Source organism: Dipodomys merriami, unplaced genomic scaffold, assembly GCF_024711535.1.
Source record: "Dipodomys merriami isolate MVZ:Mamm:240054 unplaced genomic scaffold, mDipMer1.0.p SCAF_3, whole genome shotgun sequence".
NCBI lineage: Eukaryota > Metazoa > Chordata > Mammalia > Rodentia > Heteromyidae > Dipodomys > Dipodomys merriami.
Genome location: NW_027204492.1, coordinates 19,614,022 through 19,636,052, shown reverse-complemented (window position 1 = coordinate 19,636,052; position 22,031 = coordinate 19,614,022). Strand labels below are relative to the sequence as shown.

Genomic DNA, 22,031 nt, shown 5'->3' with positions numbered 1-22,031 from the left:
AGGCTTCCACGTGAAAAAGAAACTTCAAGCAAGGAACAACCCAAAGTGACAAACACTATGCGAAAGCTATTTGTACCAAATACTCAGTCTGGGCAACGAGAGGGCCTCATTAAACACATCCTGGCAAAGCGAGAGAAAGAATATGTCAACATTCAGACTTTCAGGTTTGCTATTTTCTACTTACTGAGTCCGAAGAGTTAGGCCTTTTGATTTTTAATGTATCAATTAAGAATAAAAGCATTGTTGGTCATCAGTGGCTCATGCTTGTAATCATAACTATTCAGGTGACTGAGATATGAGGATGATAGTTTGAAGCTAGCCCAGGAAGGAAAGTCCACTAATCTCATCTCCAATTGACCATCAAAAAGCTAGAAGTGGAGCTGTGGCTCAAGTGGTAGAGTGTTAACCCTGAGCAAAAAAAAAAAAAAAAAAAGAGAAAAAATAAATGCATGACAAAAGTCATTTGATTTAGTTTTCTGGCTCTGTGCTTATCCATAGTAAGTTCCTTTGAGTTTTCTAACTACTACTAATATCATGTCTACAAATGTTTCTATCCATTCTTAGGGAACCAAATCAAGCATGCCTATAAAGGAGAACTGTCCCCTATCACATTCTATAAACAAGTATATTTGTCTATCTAGTCTAGATTTTTTTCTCATCTGATACTGGAAAATTAAAGTCCATCATTACCGTTGCATCTTAACTTATTTTAGTAAGTTAACAAAAGAAAATTTTATCCAGTGTTCTTGTTTTTCATTTCACCTTTCCTTGTTAATATTCTCTTTTCTGGACTTGGTATATGTGGTGAATAGAGTGGGGGTAGGATATGACATGGTATGTATTCCTAATGTGTGAAGTGACAAAACATCTTTTGGTTATTTATGAATATAATGTGCCTTTTGAATCCAAGACTTCCATATGCTACATTTGTTCTTATTCAATCATATCTATGTCCCTATGCTAAACCTTCAATTTCTTATATTGTACACAGTGCTTATATTTCTATGTAAGCAGTTAAAGACAGTCATGAGTTTTCTCTTCTGCTTTCCTCACTGACTACTGTTTATCGGCCTCATCAAAATTTCCTACATGTTCTTGTAACCCTTCAGGAAGTGAATGAATTCACTACAGCTTGTTACAGAACTATTAGTCATAGGCTACTTTTCAGGATGAAGATACCTGATTCTCATCCGTAAGCTCTCCCTTCAAGTATACTTAAGTTTGAAAGAAAATATGAAAGACTAATTAACTTTGTATTTTTAAATAGAGACTTGTTTCCTTGTTTTATATGCCAGTCCTGGGGCTATAACTCAGGACCTGGGCATTGTCCCTGAACTTTTTTTTTTCCTTCGGTCATGGGGCTTGAACTCTGGGCCTGGGCACTGTCCTTCAGCTCTTTCAGCTCAAGGCTAGCGCTCTACCACTTGAGTCACAGCGCCACTTCCGGCTTTTTCTGCATATGTGGTGCTGGATTAGAATTCAGGGCCTCATGCATGCAAGACAAGCACTATACCACTGAGCCACCTTCCCAGCCCCCCTGAACTTCTTTGGCTCAAGGTTAGCACTCTTTTACTTGAGCCACAGTGCCATGTCTAGTTTTTTTTTTTTTGAGTAGTTTATTGTAGATAAGAGTTTCATGAACTTTTCCTCCCCCAGGCTGGCTTCAAACCATGATCCTCAGATCTCAGCCTCCTGAAGTAGTTAGGATTATACACGAGAGCCACCAGCATCCAGCTTTGGTTTCGGCTTGTAGGTTCACTTAATATAAAATTTTTGAAAAAATATACCCATGCCTTTGTTTTCCAATTGTTTTTGGTGTTATATATTAGATTTTTCATTGGAACTTGGAACGTGAATGGCCAGTCTCCAGATAGTGGATTAGAACCTTGGCTAAATTGTGATCCAAATCCTCCTGATATCTACTGCATCGGGTAAAGAATTCTTCTGGAACTTCCTTTTACTCTATATTTAGTGTTAGTTTGCATGGTATTTGTTTTCTTTTTTTTTTTGTCGGTAGTGGTGCTTGAACTCTGAGCTTGGGTGCTGTCCCTCAACTCTTCAGCTCAAGGTGAGTGCTCTACCACTTGAGCCACAGTACCACTTCCAATTTTCTAGTGGTTTATTGGAGATAAGAGTCTCACGAACTTTCCTGCCCTACTGGCTTTGAACCATGATCCTCAGATCTCAGCCTCCTGAGTAGCTAGGATTACAGGCGTGAGCCACCGGGCGCCTGCTTGTCTTCATTTTTTCCCCCTAAAAACTGTTTAGTAAAAACCTATGGACTAAATGTGAGGATTAACTTCTGGGTAAATGCATGTGATCAGAACAGGACAGATCTAATATGGTAAAATAAACATCTAGTGTTTTGAATCTCATAGAAAATGAATCTTGTTTAGCCAGGTGCTGGTGGCTCATACCCGTAATCCTAATTACACAGGAGGCTGAGCTCTGAGGATCATGGTTCAAAGCCAGCAGGAAAGACTGTGAGACTCTTAATCTCTAATGAACCACCAGGAACCAGAAGGGATGCTGTACCTTAAAGTGGTAGAGTGGTAGAGTGCTATCCTTGAGCAAAAGCACTCAAGACAGTTCCCAGGCCCTGAGTTGAAGCCCCATAACTGACAAAAAACCAACAACAACTGAGTTTTAAGGTTAATTATAACAGTGACTATTGCTGTTGCCCCTTGTGGGAGTTTGGTAGTTTATTTTTGACCTAGCCCTATGAGTTTATAGTGGGAATTCCTTAGAAAACTGCTTTTCCTTACTGATAAATTAGGAAAACAGGATAGGTTTTAAGATTTATCTCCTACCTTCATTTTATTTTATGTTTGCTCTGATCTCTCAGCAATGAAAAAGGAGGTAGCCAGAGATAATTATGGGATACATACACATTCCATACCCTTTTTCCTCAGATTCCAAGAATTAGACTTGAGCACAGAAGCCTTTTTCTATTTTGAATCTGTGAAAGAGCAAGAATGGTCAATGGCTGTGGAGAGGAGTTTGCCTTCTAAAGTCAAGTATAAGAAAGTAAGCTACATTTCATTATCTTCTTTAGTATATGACTAAATGGAACTCACTGGAAGTTATTCCATTATGTGTAACTTGTTCCAAAACAATGGTATGATTTAATTGTTCACTATGTTAAATATTGGTATGTATAAACTAATCTTCATACTTATTTCCTAGGGGGGGAAAAATCCCCAAGCTCACCAAGCTTATTTTTCATTGCCTAGATAGGTTATAGGAGAAAAAATACTGTTCTTATAGGAATAATAAACTGAAAATAATTACATGTAAGGAAAAATGATCTGTGTAATGGAAGTTTTAGATTGAAATTGTTCACTGACATAGAACTAGATGACTTACAAAAAAGCAATATAAAGCATGACAGGGTACATAGACTATAGGGAGTACATAGACTGTTTTGGAATCTGTACACGAATATAAGTGTTGCAGAATTTAAACAAGTTCTAAACTTGGTTGTAGGTCAAGAGTAGAGTTGACTTTCACACAGTGGTCCAATTTGTTGATCTTAAACTACCAGAAGAGTTCTTTCATTACAGGGCTACCATATTAAATTCTTAAGGGAGTAATCTGAGTAATTTTCCTCTGTTTTTGAACAGTTTGTGCAGGGAATGTAATTCTCCAAGTGTTGTTCCTCTCTAGTTACAGTTCACAGGTTAAAAATAACCAAAGTCAAAAGTACTGCTGTTTATTGATTTAGATTTCTTAAACATTTAGAAATAAACTTGAAAGGCAAGATGGGCAGAGAAAGCTGGAAGAATGACTTTATCTTTGTTATTTGAATTTTTTTTTTGTCAGTCCATGGGGCTTGAACTCTGGGCTTGGGCACTGCTCCTGCACTCTTCAGTTCAAAGTGAGAGCTCTACCACTTGAGCCACAGTGCCACTTCTGGTTTTCTAGTGTTTTTTTTTTGTTTTTTGTTTTTTGTTTTTTGAGATAAGAGTCTCATGGACTTTCCTGCCTGGGCTGGCTTTGAACCATGATCCTCAGATATCAACCTCCTGAGTAGCTAGGTTTACAGGCGTGAGCCACCAGCACCTGGCTGTTATTTGAAATTTTAATGCACTCATTTTTTTTTTTTTTGGCGGTCGTGGGTCTTAAACTCGACATGGGCGCTGTTCCTGTACGCTTCAGCTCAAGGCGAGCACTCTACCTCTTAAGCCACAGTGCCACTTCTGGTTTTCTATTGGTTTATTCGAGATAAGAGTCTCATGGACTTTCCTGTCCTGGCTGGCTTTGAACCATGATCCTCAGGTCTTAGCCTCCTGAGTAGCTAGGATTACAGTTGTGAGCCACCGGCACCCAGCTTAATGGACTCTTAGTAGGCAGGACTACTGAAAATGAATAAAAGAATAAATCTGAAATTGAGAGTACTACCCATTGCCGTACAGATCTATACCAGAGAAGGTGGTTTCTACTATATGGGGTCAAATGGGAAATAAGAGGCTTTAGATTCAGATTTGGCTATCAGTATTTCATTTTGGTAGAACAGTTCTACCTAGTTCTATCTAGGAAGCTAGCAATATGGAAAGAAGTTATACTAATATTAACACTATATAATTCCATGGAACTCATAGGTTCAACTAGTCCGCCTTGTTGGGATGATGCTTCTTATTTTTGCCAAAAAGGATCAGTGTCGAAATATCCGTGATGTTGCTACAGAAACAGTTGGAACTGGAATTATGGGGAAAATGGTGAGGTTCTTTGAAAAGGAGGTTGACTATCATTTATGTTCATATGAAATTCCCTTTCTGGTTGTATATACTAAACTGAAAAATTGTTCTTGCTAACAGGGAAACAAAGGTGGGGTGGCTGTGAGATTTGTATTTCATAACACTACTTTCTGCATTGTTAACTCCCACCTGGCTGCCCATGTGGAAGACTTTGAGAGACGGAATCAAGATTATAAAGACATCTGTGCAAGAATGAGTTTTGTGGTCCCCAACCACACCCTCCCACAACTGAATATCATGAAACATGAGTGAGTGGTTAACTCTTCTGTGACCTTGAAATAGTTGGCATAAAAGAGATTAAATGTGTTTAGAAACTAAAGATCTATGAAGAGTGAAAGGTTAGCATTTAAAGATTAGGATTACAGAAGAGAGGGTGTTTTAAGAAAGACTGATTTATTGAGGTAGATAAATGAGATTTGATATCAGAAGACAAGTTAGTGAAGCATCTAGAATAATACTGAAGGGTGTATGTGAATTGAAGACATTTTTATTACAAAATAGAAATGTTCGTTGTAAATGCAATAAACAATAAAAATTAATGTGCAAAATAGGATTTTTTTTTTTTTGTTGTCGGTCGTGGGGCTTGAACTCTGGGCTTGGGCGCTGTCCCTCAGCTCTTCAGCTCAAGGCAAGTGCTCTACCACTCGAGCTACAGCGCCACTTCCGGTTTTCTGGTGGTTTATTGGAGATAGGAGTCTCACGGTCTCTCCTGCCCGGGCTGGCTTTGAACCGCGATCCTCAGATCTCAGCCTCCTGAGTAGCTAGGATTATAGGCGTGAGCCACCAGCGCCCGGCTCAAAATAGGATTTTTAAATCCCTTATTTCTTATTATCTGCTCTCCTCAGAGAGTCCCTCTCTCCAGAGGAAACTCTAATAGTTCGATATATATCCTTGTAGATCTGCATTATATAATGTGACAGGCAATAGTCACATGTCACTACTGGCATTTGAAAGGGGTTGCTCCATATTGAGATGTTCTGTAAGCATAAACTAAAAGCTGGATTTCAGATACATAGTAGGAAAACTATAGACTATGTCAACTTTCAAAATATGAAATGAGGCATTAAGAAATTTTAGCTGTGAAATTTGTTTTCACTTGTTCCTTTCACTTTTTAAGTGAAACTACTACATAAATAAAAATTATATTGTGGCATGAATATAATCCCATTAAGCAGTGCTATCCTAGACATAGACATATACAAAGATGAACATATTGTTTGTAAGGTTAAAGCTATGTTGACCTATTTACCTCTTTCCAAATCAGTGTATACAGACTTAGATTATTCTTTGTTATAGTTGTGACTATTAAAAATAGGGGTGGCAGAGAGAGGTCCATGAAGAATGGGACTTCTTAAGCAAAGAAGCAGAAATCAATTAAGTAGTGGATTGGGTGGGTGTTGGTAGAAAATTGCTAGTAAAACAATACTGGTGGTCATTCAGACCATATAGGCCTTAGCAGATAGCCTGCAGAACTTCTGGGCTCTAGGAAGCAGAAAATATTCAGAATGTCTTTTCCCTACAGACTTGACAAGCAGCTAGGTAAAATTTTGAAGCTTGTTCAGCAAATAAAGTATAACTTCTCAGACCATTAATTCTTAGACTTTTGAATCTCATATGTATGCTATTTCCCTATTTTCATTCTTTATATGTGGGGTACTTATTTTCTATCCAGTTTATAATCCTTTGTCTCTCTCAGATATTAATAATACTTGCCCCCAAAGGATTAATTACAGCTTGAACCCCATTATCAAATAGTGATGTCATTATAATCTACCCATTTTTTTCTCTCCTTTCTTCCCTAGTAGATTTTTATTGTAATTACTGCTACTTCTGTTAATATATTTCTTGATCCTCAGTGTTGTCATTTGGTTGGGAGATTTGAACTATAGACTTTGCATGCCAGACGCCAATGAGGTAAAAAGTCTTATTCATAAGAATGACCTTCAAAGACTATTGAAATTTGACCAGGTAAGTAAACTTTTTAACAGTGAAAATTGTTACGATTATGAATTAGACACATAGTATTCATGTCTCTCTCTCTGTGGGATTTTTATGGTACTGGGATTTGAACTCGAGGCCTTTCTTTTCCTAGGCAGGTACTCTACATCTTAAGGCATGCCATCAGCCCTTTGTGCTGTGGTTATTTTTGAGATGAGGCCTTGAATTTGTGCCCAGGCTGGCCTGGACCAAAATCCTCCCACTTGTACTCCTGCATAGCTGGGATGACAAGCATCTCTACCATACTTAGATTTGATTAACTGAATAGGGGTCTCACAAACTTTTTGCCCAGGCTAACCTTGTGTTCCTTCCAAGTAGTTAGGATTATGGGCATGAGCTACTGTGCCCAGCTAAGAGAAATCTTATTCCAGGAAAAGATGAAAAGTCATATCTTGCAAAAGAGTATTACTAGTGATGTATTAAGTGCATTCAGGACTTCTTGTGCTTTGATTAGGTACTTGGATAGGAGGAGAGGAGATAATGTTGGTGATAAAAAATAAACAGCATTTGTTTAGTAAGCTATTATCAAGTGGAGATTTCCGAGATTTGTATAAATAGTTGGAGAATGGTTGGGGTTAATTGGAGAACACTTCCTGGAGAAAGTGAGCTTTCAGCTATGTCGATATGAATTGGCAGATGGAACGGAGAAAGTTGTTCTATGATTACTTGGCAGGCAAACAAGATCTGGGAGGTAAAAGAGAGAGGCCCCTGTGAGGGAGGTTGGAAAGCAAAGAAAACTAATGGGAACTAATTAATAAGTTGGGGCAAATGAATATTTCTCTGTTTTATTGTGGATTAATCATATTAATTGTAGGTACCAATGACGGTCAATGTGATAAATCAACACAAACATACAGAGTGCACTAATCATGTCTGGCCTCTCAGGGCTGAGGATGTGGCTCAGTGGTAAAGCACTTGCTTCACATGTGCAAAGCCCTGGGTTCTATGCCTAGTACACCCGTTCCTCCAATGTAGACTCTCTTATCCACTCTCTTCTCACCCTTCCCAACCTCTGGCAATCATTATTCTACATTCAGTTTAAACTTGGTTTTTTATATTTTGTATAGGAGACAGAACATGTATTATTTGCCTTTCATTCTTTATATTGCTGAATAATACACTCACGCACACATGCACACACATACACACATACATGCACACATTTTTTTCCATTCACCTACTTAAAATTTTTGTTGGTCATGAACTCTGGGAGTGGGTCCTGTACCTGAGCTTTTTAGCTCTCAAGACTAGTGCTCCACCACTTGAGCCACAACACCACTTCTGGTTTTCTGGTGCTTAATTGGAGATAACAGGCTCACAGTCTTTCCTGCCTGGGCAGGCTTTGAACCTAGATCCTCAAATCTCAGCTACCTGAGTAGCTAGGCTTACAGGTGTGAACCACCAGCACCCAGCTTCATTCACCTACTTTTATGGGCACCTATGTTTATTCCATTCCTTAGATATTATGAATAGTGCCATGATCTACATGAGCATGCAAGTATCTTTGTGATACATTGATTTTATTTCCTTCGGAGCTATACACAGGTTCATGGTGCTGGCACAAAAAATGAATGCTAACTGGGCACTGGTGGCTCACACCTATAATCCTAGCTACTCAGGAGGCTGAGATCTGAGGATCACAGTTCAAAGCCAGCCCAGGCAGGAAAGTCCGTGAGACCCCTTTCTTTTTTTTTGTTTTTGTTTTTGTTTTTGGTCGGTCGTGGGGCTCGAACTCTGGGCTTGGGTGCTGTCCTTGCACTCTTAAGCTCAAGGCCAGCGCTCTACTGCTTAAGCCACAGCGCCACTTCTGGATTTTGAGTGGTTTATTGGAGATAAGAGTCTCACAGACTTTCCTGCCCTGGCTGGCTTTGAACCGCAATCCTCAGATCTAAGCCTCCTGAGTAGCTAGGATTACAGGCGTGAGCCACCGTGCTGGCTTCCATGAGACTCTTTATCTCCAATAAACCACTAGAAAACCAGAAGTGGCGCTGTGGCTCAAGTGATCACAGGGACAGCACCCAGGTCCAGATTTCAAGCCCCGTGGCAGATTAAAAAAAAAAAAAAAAAAAAAAAAGAATGCTTACTGAGCAAAGAAAGTGTTTTGACTTGATCCAAATGTCTTGAAATCCTTATGACAGCCTTTTAGACCTTTAGGCAGTCAAAATTTAGGTGTTTTACAGTAGAATGGCTTTTGTAGTGGCCTTTCTGGGTTGTGTACATTCACATTGACATTGGAAGGACAGTTTCTTTACAATTCTTCATTTTCCTGTCTCTAAAAGAGACTTGGTTGGAATAATTATGAGTCTTATGTAATTCTTATAAAATATATGAGTGAAGATAGCTTTCAAAATAATTTAACTATTCACCAAATTTGGTTTGGGGAATTATCCACTCCATGTTTGTATACTTAAAAAAATGTAATTGTGACACATGGTTCCTATCTAGCTTCAAGGAATTTATGATTATTCAGAGTTCATGTTTCCTTTTTACCCCTGGCCACCATTTGCAATAAAAAATAGCAGTATGATTAAGAACTACATATGATCCTTCTATACCACTCCTGGGCATACATCCAAGGGAATGTAAGTCAGCATACAATATCAATACTTGCACACCCATGTTTATTGTACCACCATAAACAAGCCAAGCTATGGAGCCTAGGTGCCCAACAACTTATGATTAGATAAAGAAGATATGATATAAATATACTATGAATGTATTACTCAGTAATCAATAAGAATTAAAATATGTCAATAGCTGGGCGCTGGTGGCTCACATCTGTAATCCTAGCTACTCAAGAGGCTGAGATCTGAGAATTACGGTTCAAAACCAGCCTGGGCAGGGAAGTCCGTGAGACCAGAAAACCGGAAGTGGTGCTGTGGCTCAAGTGGTAGAGTACTTGCCTTGAGCAGAAGAGTGCAGGGACAGCGCCCAAGCCCAAAGTTCAAGTCCCACTACCGACCAAAAAAAATAAAATAAAAAAATAAATTATGTCATTTACAGGAAAATGAGTGGAACTGGATAACATGTTAAGGGATGTAAGGCAATCTCAGAAAGAGAAATATTGCATATTTTTGCTCACATGCAGCTCACATACATAATAATACATGATTGTAAGAGAAGGACTGTTTTGGGGGATCAAGTAGGAGGAACGAAAGGAAAATGCATAGGTGTATATAATAGAATTATATGTATATGAAACTTGCATAATGAAACCCACTTAAACCTGCTAAAAAGAAGGAAGGAGGGAATTTAAAAAAGACTAATAGATGGGGTAAACTTGGTCAAAGCACATTATTTGCATGTATGTAAATATCACAAAGCCCATTTGTACAATTGACTTATACAATTTTTTAAATTAGCAGTGTAAACCCAGGTGCCAGTAATCCTCACTACTTAGACTGAGGTCTGAGAATTGAAGCTCAAAGCCAGTTTTGGCAGAAAAGTTTTTTTTTTTTTGGTCAATTGTGGGGCTTGAACTCTGGGCCTGGGAGCTGTCCCTCAGCTCTTCAGCTCAAGGCAAGCACTCTACCACTTGAGCTACAGTGCCACTTCCAGTTTTCTGGTGGTTTATTGGAGATAATAGTCTCATGGCCTTTCCTGCCTGGGCTGGCTTTGAACCAGGATCCTCAGATTTCAGTCTCCTGAGTAGCTAGGATTACAGGTATAAGCCTCTAACGCCCGGCTCAGAAAAGTCTTTTAAGACCCTTATCTCAAAATTAACCAGCAAAAAGCCAGAAGTGGAGGTGTGGTTCAAGTGGTAGAGGACCAGCCTTGAGCAGAAAAGTCAAGGCCATGAGTTCAAGCTCCAGTACTAGCACACACAAAATGTAGCAATGTGCTAATAATGAATTTGCTGTCTGAGAATGTTTACCTGTTATGTGAATGCTGACAGTTAATTCTTAAGATACAAAAATTATATTCTTGTATTTGTACAAGCTGTGAAATGGGGTCCTTAGTGTTGATGAAACAATGGCAAATCAACCTGATTGTCATTTTTATTAAGGTGTATATAGACATATGTGTTCGATAATTATATTAAGGTTATACTGCTTATATTGCTATATTAAGGTTACACTGCTTATATAACATTTCTGTCTATCTGTAGCTAAATATTCAGCGCACACAGAAAAAAGCTTTTGTTGACTTTAATGAAGGTGAAATCAAGTTTATCCCCACTTATAAGTATGACTCTAAAACTGATCGATGGGACTCCAGGTAAAGTAATAAGAACCTTCTCACAGAACAAGTTAAAGCACTATATTATTCTTATCTTCTCACCCCTACTATAAGTAGATACAAAAACCCTCATGGCTCAGTGCTATTGCAGAAGAGCAGAAGAGTTTTAAATTCCTATATACCCAAAAGTGAGCTTATCTTAAGGAGAGTATTATTTATGGGTCAAGGCTTGCTTGTCTTTTTTCTGTCATCTCAGCAGACTTGCTTAGATCTTTGCTTTGCTAATCTTGGCCTTATTTCTTACCTAGTGGCCACTTCTGGCTCTTTCTCCCACACTGTGTCTCAACTGTTTAACTCCAGAAACCAGAAAGTAAAAACAAAGAGCTATGAAAGCTGTTAGTCCTTAATCTTCAGAATACATTAGACTCTTGGGAAGTTCTTAAAAATAATGATTCCTACATCCCACATTTGCCACTGTTGTGGAAAAACTGAGAACCACTGTGTAGGAGTCCCTTTCATCTCCTAATAGGTACATACCTATCCTGGCCAGTAGGTCTGTGGTAACTATTTGTCCTCTACCTACTATTTCTTTGATTTCTAGCTGATTGAACACAGAGACAAGAAGAGAATCCCTGGTCATACTCGGTTGCTTCAGACTGTGGGAGTACTGGGGTGGGGTGAGATGAGTCTGCATTCTGGTGCTCCCAGGGAGCAGCTCAGCAAATGAAAAGTAACACTGGTAGATTTTGTACACTGGGCCATGTGTCTTCCTCTCAACTGACTTGAGATCTGACCGAATAGCTACTGATTGTTCACTTTCTAGATCGGGCTTACAAGGCTTGGTTATTATAATAGCACAGGTTTTGTCCTATCCTTGGTATTCTATAGACCGTTCTTTGCTCAGATCTGCAAGCCTGGATGTTAGTTCATCCGCATCCAAGAAAGTAGATTAATCCAGACATTAATCTAGTCTAGGAATAGTGGATTAAATTTTTAGACCTGATTAGCTGTCTGTTGTAGAGTGTCACTGTAGTTCATAGAGCAAAGGAAGAGGAAATGATGAGAATAGAATCCTGATGTGAGCGCTTTATGAAGGTGCTGTGTGTGTGTGGCCCTAATCTTAAGATGACCACTGAGTCCTTTATTACATAATTATTTACCGGGTGCTAGGTGTTCAACAGCAGACAAGCAGACACAGTCCCTTCATAGAGCTTGCAATGTAAGGAGAAAGATAATTTAAGAAGGAATTCATAGTTCATGGGAGCATATAGCTGGAGGGCATAACCCAGATCTAAACCAGCTTATGTTACTATGTTCTTTTGTCTTATGATCTCTTTATAACTCTTTTCTTTATTTACAGTGGTAAGTGTCGGGTCCCAGCGTGGTGTGACCGAATTTTGTGGAGAGGAACAAATATTAATCAGCTTCATTATCGGAGTCACATGGAACTGAAAACTAGTGACCACAAGCCCGTCAGTGCTCTCTTCCATATTGGGGTAAACACTTTTTCATTCATCTGTGTGTTAAGTACTTATTTCTATACTTATTTCTAGAGCATTATTTAGACTCAGAATGGAGTAGTAATGTAGTGAGCTACCAATAGTCTGTAACTAAATGATCATTTGTAAGGTTGAGGATTGAGTGCCCTAGATTCTCCCAAATGTTGTCCTTAACTCTGTTCATGTGTCAGGCTTCTAATGACAGAAGTTTCTCATGGTACATAGTGGTTGGGTGAGATAACCTGAGCCTCTTAAAGTGAGTAGCCTGAAAGAGTATTAGATGCTACCTTTTCAGCTGAGTGCTAGTGGCTCAACATTTGTATTCCTAGCTACTCGGGAGGCTGAGATCTGAGGATCACAGTTTGAAGCCAGCATAGGCAGGAAAACTATGAGAATCTTATCTCTAACGAACTACCAAAAACAAACAAACAAAAAAAACCCAGAAGTGGAGTTGTGGCTCAAGATCCTGAATTCAAAACCCAGAACTGGCACATACACACAAAAAAGAAGCTGTCTTTTCAAAGATAAGTAATTTTTCATCAGTTAGCTGGTAATGAAGAGAAGCACCAAGAGGGGGAATGTGTTTGCAAGCTAGAGCATGTGCACAGAATAATGAGAATATAACACAATTTGCACATTACTATAAGAGTGTCACCTACTACAGTGAGGTCTTCTTACCCAGGAGCAAAAGGTTTGAAGATTTTCCTTAATTTGCTTACATCTTGGGCTGAGCTAATGACCAGTTGTTTAATGTTTTGACTCTGTTGTGGATAAGGATTTTTTCAGGTTGTATTAACTGTCATTGGTGTGCATATTATGGCTTATAATCTTGCTTGTTAAAACCAATATATTGATGTTATTTCTCATGGATTTTTCCATACTTGCGGTCATGTTGTCTGCCAGATAACATCTAGTATACTATTTAGTAGAATGAACATTGCAGTAGACTGCTTGGATTTGCATTTCAGCTCCTCCACTTTGTAATGTTCTTACCATGGACAATGTATGTAACACTTGTATGCCTTGTTCTCCTTTCTATAAAGTATGTGTAATAATGATACCTACTTGTGAAGATTATCAACTTAAGATGTACAGAGACATACAGGGTAGATTTCTTTCCTCTAGTGTATATGTCAGGGGGGCTTCCTGAGATAGGTATCACCCATGTATCTTATTTTGATTGTCTTTTAAAGAAAAATGGCTTAAAGCTTTTCCTTGAGGAACAAAACTCTGGCCTCAGAATATATTTTAAATTTTATCATGATAAACAGCAGCTTTATTTTTTGGAGATTTTTGTATTGTGAAGACTTTCTAAACCTGCAATATTAGAGATTAAATCTATGGCTTTGTGCATGCTAAGTATGTACTCTACCACTGACCTACAACCCCAGAACTTGTTTTGAAATTTTAAAACATAGTGATCAATAATAGTAAGCACTCCTCATAGAGCAGCTAGTAGTAGCTGTGTGCCAGGAGGTGTGGTGTTAGGCAGTTTGCACACATCTCCTTTACTCCCCACAATAACACTTTGACTTAACTATTTCCCTTCAACAAATAAGCAGATAGAGAACCAGGGACTTTAAACTCCTTCTCTGAGATCTCTATCTTAAGTCTGTTTAACAACTAATCCTGTGCTTTTTCCACCACCCTCCCATGTCCCTATAGTTCTAAGGTACTCATTGACTAATATGCCTTCAGATGCTACTTTTAGCCTATTTCTAGTTTAGACTTGGAGACTACCTTAATCCATTTTAAGAGGATGTCTTTCCTGAAACATCAACCTCCCTTGTTTAATCAACTATGCTTAGATTTTCTGTTTGTTTGTATTTTTGTTTGAAATCTTAAAATGTTTTTAAATGCTCCATCCACATTATTCCATAGCTCCCAGTAGAATACTTAATTTCATTCCAGGCATGGTCTTGATCATGACTTAAGAGGTAGAGTGCTTGCCTGGCAAATATCAGGCTCTGAGTTCAATCCTTAGCAGCACCAATTTTTTCCCCTAGGCTTTTCATATATTTTTGTGCACCTTTTAAAAATTGTTTATTTGGGGTGGCTATTAGGATTTGAACTCAGGGCTTCATACTTTCCAGGCAAGTACTCCAGATCTTTTTGCAGTAGTGATTTTTTTCTACCAGTACTGGGGCTGGAGCTCAGGGCCTCAATTCTCTCACTTGATGTTTTCTATTGAAGGCTAGGGCCCTACCACTTAAGTCACACCTCCACTTTTGGCTATTTGCTGGTTAACTGTAGATAAGAGTCTCTCAAACTTTTCTGGCTGGGCTAGCTTTAAACTGTGATCCTCAGATCTCAGCCTCCTGGGTAGCTAGGATTATATGTATGACCTATCATCACCCAACTTCTGGTGATTTTTGATATGAAGGTCTCAATTTTTGCCTACACTGGCCTGAACTGCAATCCTCCTATTTATGTTTTCCACAGCAGCTAAAATGACAGGTGTATACCACTATGCCCAGCTTTTGTTGTTCAAATGGGATTTAATGAACTTTTTTGACCAGGATGGCCTAGGACCATAATCTCATTGATCTCTGGATTATGGGCTTGAGCCACTGCATTCTAGCTTCTATCTTTAAAAGAGGATTTTCTTTTAGTTATTAATTTTTAAATTATGCATCAATTTAGAAGAATATTTTCTTTAATGATCTAAATGGAATTTACAGTGAAGACTAAAGTTCAATCCCTCTTATCTCTTAATTTCCTAAACCATTACTCCCCAACCAAGAAAACTCCCACCATTATTTACTATGACTTTCTGTGATGATAGAAATATCCTGTAGTTGTGCTGTCCGGTCTAGTGGCTTCTACCTGTGCTAGCTATTAAAATGCAGCTAATGAGACTGACAACTGAATTTTAATGGTGTGTAATCTGTAGTAATTTTAATTTAAACATCCATATGTGGCTAGTTGCTATTCTGTTGTAAGGTGCAGCTTTAGACTTCTCCATATGCCTTTCTGTGTTCCTCCGTGACATTCCTTTTTAAACATTTTTTATTTATTTTTATTTTGTTGTTATTGGTTTTTTTATTGTGAAAATACCATACAGAGGGGTTACAATTACATGGGCAAGGTAATGAGTACATTTCTTAACAAGCATTATTGCCTCCTCCTTTGTTTCCTCTTCCCATCCCCCGCCCCAGCCAAAGTTGTAAAGTTTGTTTTTCGACATAAAGACTTGTACATCTCATTGTTGCAATGGTTCCACCTGTATCCCTATTTAAGCGATTTATTTTCCCTTCCTCTCCACAATTGTTGTTGTTTTAGTGCTGGTTCTGTGGTGCCTGACCCTGAGGTTTTGTGCTCAAGGCTAGCATTCTACTACTTCCAACTCCACATCCAGTTTTTTGGTGATTAATTAGAGATGAGTCTCAGCAGTCCTGCTCAGGCTGGCTTTGAACTGTGGACCTCAGATCTCAGCCTCTTGAGTAGCTAGAATCACATATGTGAGCCACCAGTGCCTGTACCTAAAGATAATCAGTCTTCCTACCAAAACTGGGACTTGAAATCAGGACCCTCAGATTAAAAGTTTGATGTTCACCAGGTGCTGGTGGCTCATGCCTGTAATTCTTGCTACTCAGGAAGCTGAGATGTGAGGATCACAGTTCAAAGCCAGCCCAATCAGGAAAGTCCATGAGACTCGTATTTCTAGTTAATAACAGAAAAAGCCAGAATCTGCTCAAGTGATAGAGTGGTATCCTTGACCAAAAGGAGCCCAGAGACAGTGCCCAGGCCCAAAGATCAAGCCCCAAGATCAGCAAAAGAAAAAGAAAGTCTGATGCTCTACTGACTGAGCTGTTCAATCTTTCTTTTTAACGTTCAGTAATTGTCTTAGAGAGCTAACCATAGTATCTAAAGATCTAGCTCATTGTGCTTTTTTCTGAATACCTAATTTTATTGGTAGTTTCCTGTTCTGAAATGAGAATCTATCTGGTGGCAAAATTCTTTGTTGCTCCCCCATTATCCTTAGTATGTCATAGAATTATGTTAACCACTGAGAAAAAGTTTGCTTTTATTGAGTAACCACTTCGGATTTTGGAGTCTTGGGCATACTATGATTAGAGGCTTTAAAAACCACATATATTTTCAACATCATTGACACCAATGACTGACAGCATAGGAGGAAATGTTATGTGGCTAATTAATTTCAGAAGAACATGTTGTGGTCTGGCTTAGATTAAGCTGAGATAGGGTTCCACCCCTGCCCTTGGTACTGTGAAATTCTCAGATTTCAATGGATATAAAATTTGTCTATAGACCTTTGAAAAAAATGTATAGATACATGAGCCACATCCTTCAAGATTGTGATTAGGCTTAGGCACCTGTGATTTTAAGATTTATTTAGGTTGATTCTGTGTCATAAGTGAGACTTTGGAAAGAACATAGTAAGTGGTCCAGATGTCACTTTGGTATTAACTAAGGCAGTGAGCAAGTAAACTGATACTTTATTTTGTCAGTCGTGGGGCATGGGCCCTGTCCCTGAGCTTTTGCACTTCAGACTAGTGCTCTACCACTTTGAGCCACAACTCCACTTCCATTTTCTGGTTGTTAATTGGAGATAAAGAATCTCCTGGGATTTTACTGCCCAGGCTGGCTTTTAAGCTGCAGTCCTCAGATCTTAGCCACTGGGATTAAAGGTATGAGCCACCAGCACCTGGCTAAACTGATCTTTTGTATCTCAGTGTTCTCAATTGACAGAATATACTTTGCTCTTTACATAGCCTTGCAGAATGTGAAAATGAGAAAGTATGTGTAAAATACTGTTTGAAATAAAAAGTTACTTTTTTGTAATATAAAATTCATCTAAAGGGTGTAACTGGTCAAAATGTGTTATGAACTAACGTTGAAATAAAACCTATTAAACTACTTAAAAATAATTAAAAAGTGATCCTCAGTTCTCTAAGCATTATGGTGCAAATGTCTATTTGGCTCAACTTTGATGTTCTATTTTCCACATCTGGTTTACACTCTTTTCTTTCTGAGTGTGTGTGTGTGTTTGTGTATGTGTGTGTGTTTTTTCATTGACAGTTAATACTGTACCACTTTAGCCCCACACTTCCACTTCTGGCTTGGTGGTGGTTAATTAGAGATAAGAGTCTCATGGACTTTCCTACCTAGGCTAGCTTTGAACTACAGTCCTCAGATCTTAGCCTCCTGAGTAATTAGGATTACAGACATGAGCTATTGGCATCTGGCTTCTGGATTTTTTAACATGCATTTTTGTAACGTTTTCTATTCTAAGAAGAAAACTCATGTTTCAACTTAAAATGTTAGGTTAGTTATATTCATTTTTGGTATTGGTTTGTATGATATTTTAATGTTTAAAAAAACATGGGTGTATCAGGTAGGAAATTTTTGGATCTGTTAAAAGTCTAGATGGCCTGTTTGTTGTCATGGTTTTACTCTAGTCTATGACATTTTGTCAGCCATTTTCTTTTTTTGTATATATTTTTATTGTAAAAATACTGTACCAGAGGGGTTACATTACCTTACATGAGTATTGTTACCTCCTCCTTTGTTTTTCCCCTACCATCCCTTCCCTCCCTATTGCAGCCATCTTCTAAAAGGGCCACAGGTTCCATTTACTAACATAACATACTTTTGCTATTATGATATGATTTTTGGCATTGCACATAGCAGCTAATGGAGTTCAGTGTTTTAATCCCATTTTCTACAATTTCACTCCTTTCTGACAATTGTTAAGTATATTTTCACATAGTCATTTTATGCAATGTGAAAAAATCATTTTTACCACTATCATCATATTTTCTCCAGTGCCAAATGTCTTAATAATGGAACAAAATTATTTGTCCAAAATATTTTCTTTTTCTTGTGCAGGTAGTGGGGTTTAAACTCAGGGCCTGGACACAGGCCACAGGTGCTCTACCTCTTGAGCTGTAGCTCCACTTCTGGCTTTTATTGCTGGTTAATTAGACATAAGAGCCTCACAGACTTTCCTGTCCAGGCATGGTTTGAGCCACCAGTGTCCAGTCCAAATATTTATTATTACCATGCTTCTTAACTCAGACATTTAGTTTTTATCCAGTTAGCCTTACCTTTAAGTATATGTTTCTAGTGTTTATTAATTTGGCTTATGTTTGCTATTGTAACTTTTTAATTGTTAGAGACTCTTAAGAGAAGTTGAAAGTTGAAAGACTAAATAAGGATCTGTTTTCTTGCAGGTGAATGTTGTGGATGAAGCAAACTATTAAAAGTTGTGGAGGACGTTGTTCGCACCTGTTTATTTTAAATGATTCCTCTAATAATCAGGTTTAAATAGATAATGCCAAAGGGAGATGAGCTAGGTGTATATATACTGAAAAGAGGGTTCATTTTCTTTTAGGTGAAGGTTGTGGATGAACGGAGGTATCGGAAAGTCTTTGAAGATATTGTACGAATCATGGACAGAATGGAAAATGACTTCCTTCCTTCTTTAGAGCTCAGCAGGAGGGAGGTGAGCAAAAATACATAGCCACATCTCTACTGTCCTTGGTGGCTAGCATATAGGAAACTTATTTAGAAAAGGAATCAAGGCAAAGTAACTAAGACCATGTAAGCTGGAATCACACTGCCTCTGTTCTGTTCCAGCACTATTATTTAGCAGACACAGAAAGTATTCTATTCACTTCGATTAGCTTGCTTTTCTGGCTTAAGGAGCTGTTGTGCAGATTACATGAGTTAATACATGTGAAACTCTTAGAACAGTGCTTTATACCTAGTAAGCTCTCAAGCTAGTCTTTTTTTTTTTTTTTTTTTGGTCGATCATGGGGCCTGAACTCTGGGCCTGGGCGCTGTCCCTCAGCTCTTTAGCTCAAGGCCAACATTAAGCTAGTCACTCTTATTCAATATTTCAGGCTTGCTGAGTAATTTGTATCTCAGGGCCCATGGACTTGGTTATAGAATGAATGCCCTGGACCAAGGTTGTATCACACTATTAGGATCCCAGGAGCAATCTGAGTTGCTTAGAGAAGGAAGAAGAACCACCTAACTCCTCTATGGTCTGACTTTTATTATGTAGAAAAGTTGATGGTATGGAGTTGACTTAGTCAGTGTGTGCATATGGCAGTTATTTGTCTGGTTAGTAATTATCTTATTCTTTATTCATATTCTATATGGAATAATCCAACTGACTGACTTCCCCTACTAGTGATGCATGGTGTGTTTGTCTGTTACTCCCCAGTTTGTGTTTGAGAATGTGAAGTTTCGACAGCTACATAAGGAGAAGTTCCAGATCAGCAACAATGGACAGGTTCCCTGCCATTTTTCTTTCATCCCTAAGCTTAATGACAGCCAGTACTGCAAGCCATGGCTTCGGGCTGAACCTTTTGAGGGCTACTTGGAGCCAAGTGAGTTTTTCCTTTACCATTGTCTCTGACTGTCATCTGAAGATTTCCACCCCCTTGATTTAACTTCTTGTTTTCTAACCACATGTCTCACTGTCACTGTCATATTCTTGGTGATATCTCTTTTGGGTGTCCAAACTCTTCTCCTTTATTGCTTGGTGATTTTTTTAGAAGACACTAGTTCTGTTAATTCTCATAACCATTTTGCACTTCCATTGGAAGTTTCTGTCTTACTATATATTATCTCTTACATTTCAGATGAGACAGTGGACATTTCTCTTGATGTATATGTCAGCAAGGACTCCGTGACCATCTTGAACTCAGGGGAAGATAAGATTGAAGATATTCTTGTACTTCATCTGGATCGAGGCAAAGATTACTTCTTGACCATCAGTGGAAATTACCTCCCAAGTTGTTTTGGCACATCTTTAGAGGCTTTGTGCCGAATGAAAAGACCAATCCGAGAAGTTCCTGTCACCAAACTCATAGACTTGGTAAGAAGCACCCTTTACATACAATTTTCATAATATTTAAGTAATGACTTCATTATTCACTCTCTCTTTTGGACATGGGAACTGTTACATGCTATGGAAGAATCACTTTATTCTAATACTGCTTTGTTTAGATTAAGCCTGAGAGGCTAATTTGTAGTTAGCTCTAGTTGGGAATATAATTATATTAAACTCACTACGTAATATTAAAATTTCCCTTTGAAGGAATAATGCTTACTTATTTTCCTACTCTTGAGTCATTCTGTATAAATTGCCATGTATGTTAGGCAGAGTGTGTGTGGTGCAGTAATATCCTCATTAAGCATGTGAGAAAACATAGGCATAAGGACATTAACTTACCTAAAGACAAATAAGTTTAAAAAAAAAAAGACAAGCTAGTGACCAATCTATCACCCAGAGTTTCTGACTCCTCTATTATTTCTCTATATATTACATTATATCTAATCACAGGAAAAGTTCACTGTTTATGAGGACCTAGACCAATAGTGGAACCCTGAAGTACCTGCATACAGTCCTTGGAGGTACTTCTTACAAGTACAGGTTTCTCTGCCATGCACTTCTGGCATCAATAATGATATCAGGTTAGGAGCTCAAGGGTTATACATTTAATCAGAATCCCACATAGTTATCATGTTTTGAGGCTTAGTATTCATTTAATGTGACTCAAATAAGGAAAGGATGGTGATTTTGTTGCCACTCCCCCAAGCCAGGTTATAATGGTGATGTCCTCATGAGGAAAATGTGTATTATTTTCAGTATCACACAGTTGATTTAATAACAAGTTCATCATATTAAAAACCTTATTCTAAGTGAAACTATTATTGGGTTGTATGCAGTACTTTTGGGGTTATAGAAGTATATTCTTGGTCTTTACCAAAGAAAATGAGGTGAAGTATTAGCCACATATTATAGTTAACACTAGTATTCTTGATCTTTTTGGCCCAGCCAAGGCAAACAGTTATAGCAGGGAGGGCTAGTACAGAGAGCAGGCTGCTGGCTTGTCTGGGTGTGATCTGTTCGGTTGCCATGGAATTGTTTTAGCTGTGACTCAGATAGCAGATGAAAGCATTTGAGTCCAGTCATTACCATTCTTTTCTTAGAGTTATACTTGTTTCCCTAGAGTCCTCAAGACTGAGTATTTTACCTTTGAGAAAAAGTTATTTTCTTCAGAAATTCATATCCTGCTATTCTGTTGTATCTTATCATCGTTTTTTCTTCTTCCACCATATTTTTCTGTCTTTCAAATTTAGTGTTTCCTCTTTTATTATACATTTAGAATGATGGTTTATTTTTGTACCTTCATCCCTTTATCTCAAACATCATTTCCTGGATGTCCTTGTCCCAGCTTTTTTGGGGGGGAGGGGGTCAGTTGTGGGGCTTGAACTCTGGGCCCTGGAGCTGTCCCTGAGCTCTTCAGCTCAAGGCCAGCACTCTGCCACTTGAGCCACAATGCCACTTCCAGTTTTCTAGGGGTTTATTGGAAGTCTCATAGATTTTCTTGCCCCAGCTGGCTTTGAATCGTGATCCTCAGATCTCAGCCTCCTAAGTAGCTAGGATTACAGGCGTGAGTCACCAGTGCCAGGCTTGTCCTAGCTTTATTTTTATTTTTTTTATTGTGAGAATACTGTACAGAGGAGTTACAATTACATGGGCAAGATAACGAGTACATTTCTTATCAAGCATTGTTGCCTCCTCTTTGTTTCCCCTTCCCATCCATTCCCATACTTC

General features: G+C 38.5%; 1 protein-coding gene across 4 annotated transcripts in view; it reads left to right on the top strand.

The window, feature by feature from the left end:
- The window catches only part of Ocrl (OCRL inositol polyphosphate-5-phosphatase), a 52,027-nt gene that overhangs the window by 16,987 nt on the left and 13,009 nt on the right, over positions 1 to 22,031 (top strand). For all 4 annotated transcript variants that reach the window (XM_070039754.1, XM_070039753.1, XM_070039752.1 and 1 more), the window contains 11 exons: positions 3 to 164; positions 1,830 to 1,931; positions 2,913 to 3,027; positions 4,602 to 4,718; positions 4,818 to 5,005; positions 6,614 to 6,725; positions 10,864 to 10,973; positions 12,295 to 12,430; positions 18,792 to 18,902; positions 19,629 to 19,794; positions 20,050 to 20,285. In XM_070039754.1, the coding sequence (XP_069895855.1) occupies positions 3 to 164; positions 1,830 to 1,931; positions 2,913 to 3,027; positions 4,602 to 4,718; positions 4,818 to 5,005; positions 6,614 to 6,725; positions 10,864 to 10,973; positions 12,295 to 12,430; positions 18,792 to 18,902; positions 19,629 to 19,794; positions 20,050 to 20,285 (1,555 nt within the window). The remainder of the gene's footprint in view (positions 1 to 2; positions 165 to 1,829; positions 1,932 to 2,912; positions 3,028 to 4,601; positions 4,719 to 4,817; positions 5,006 to 6,613; positions 6,726 to 10,863; positions 10,974 to 12,294; positions 12,431 to 18,791; positions 18,903 to 19,628; positions 19,795 to 20,049; positions 20,286 to 22,031) is intronic.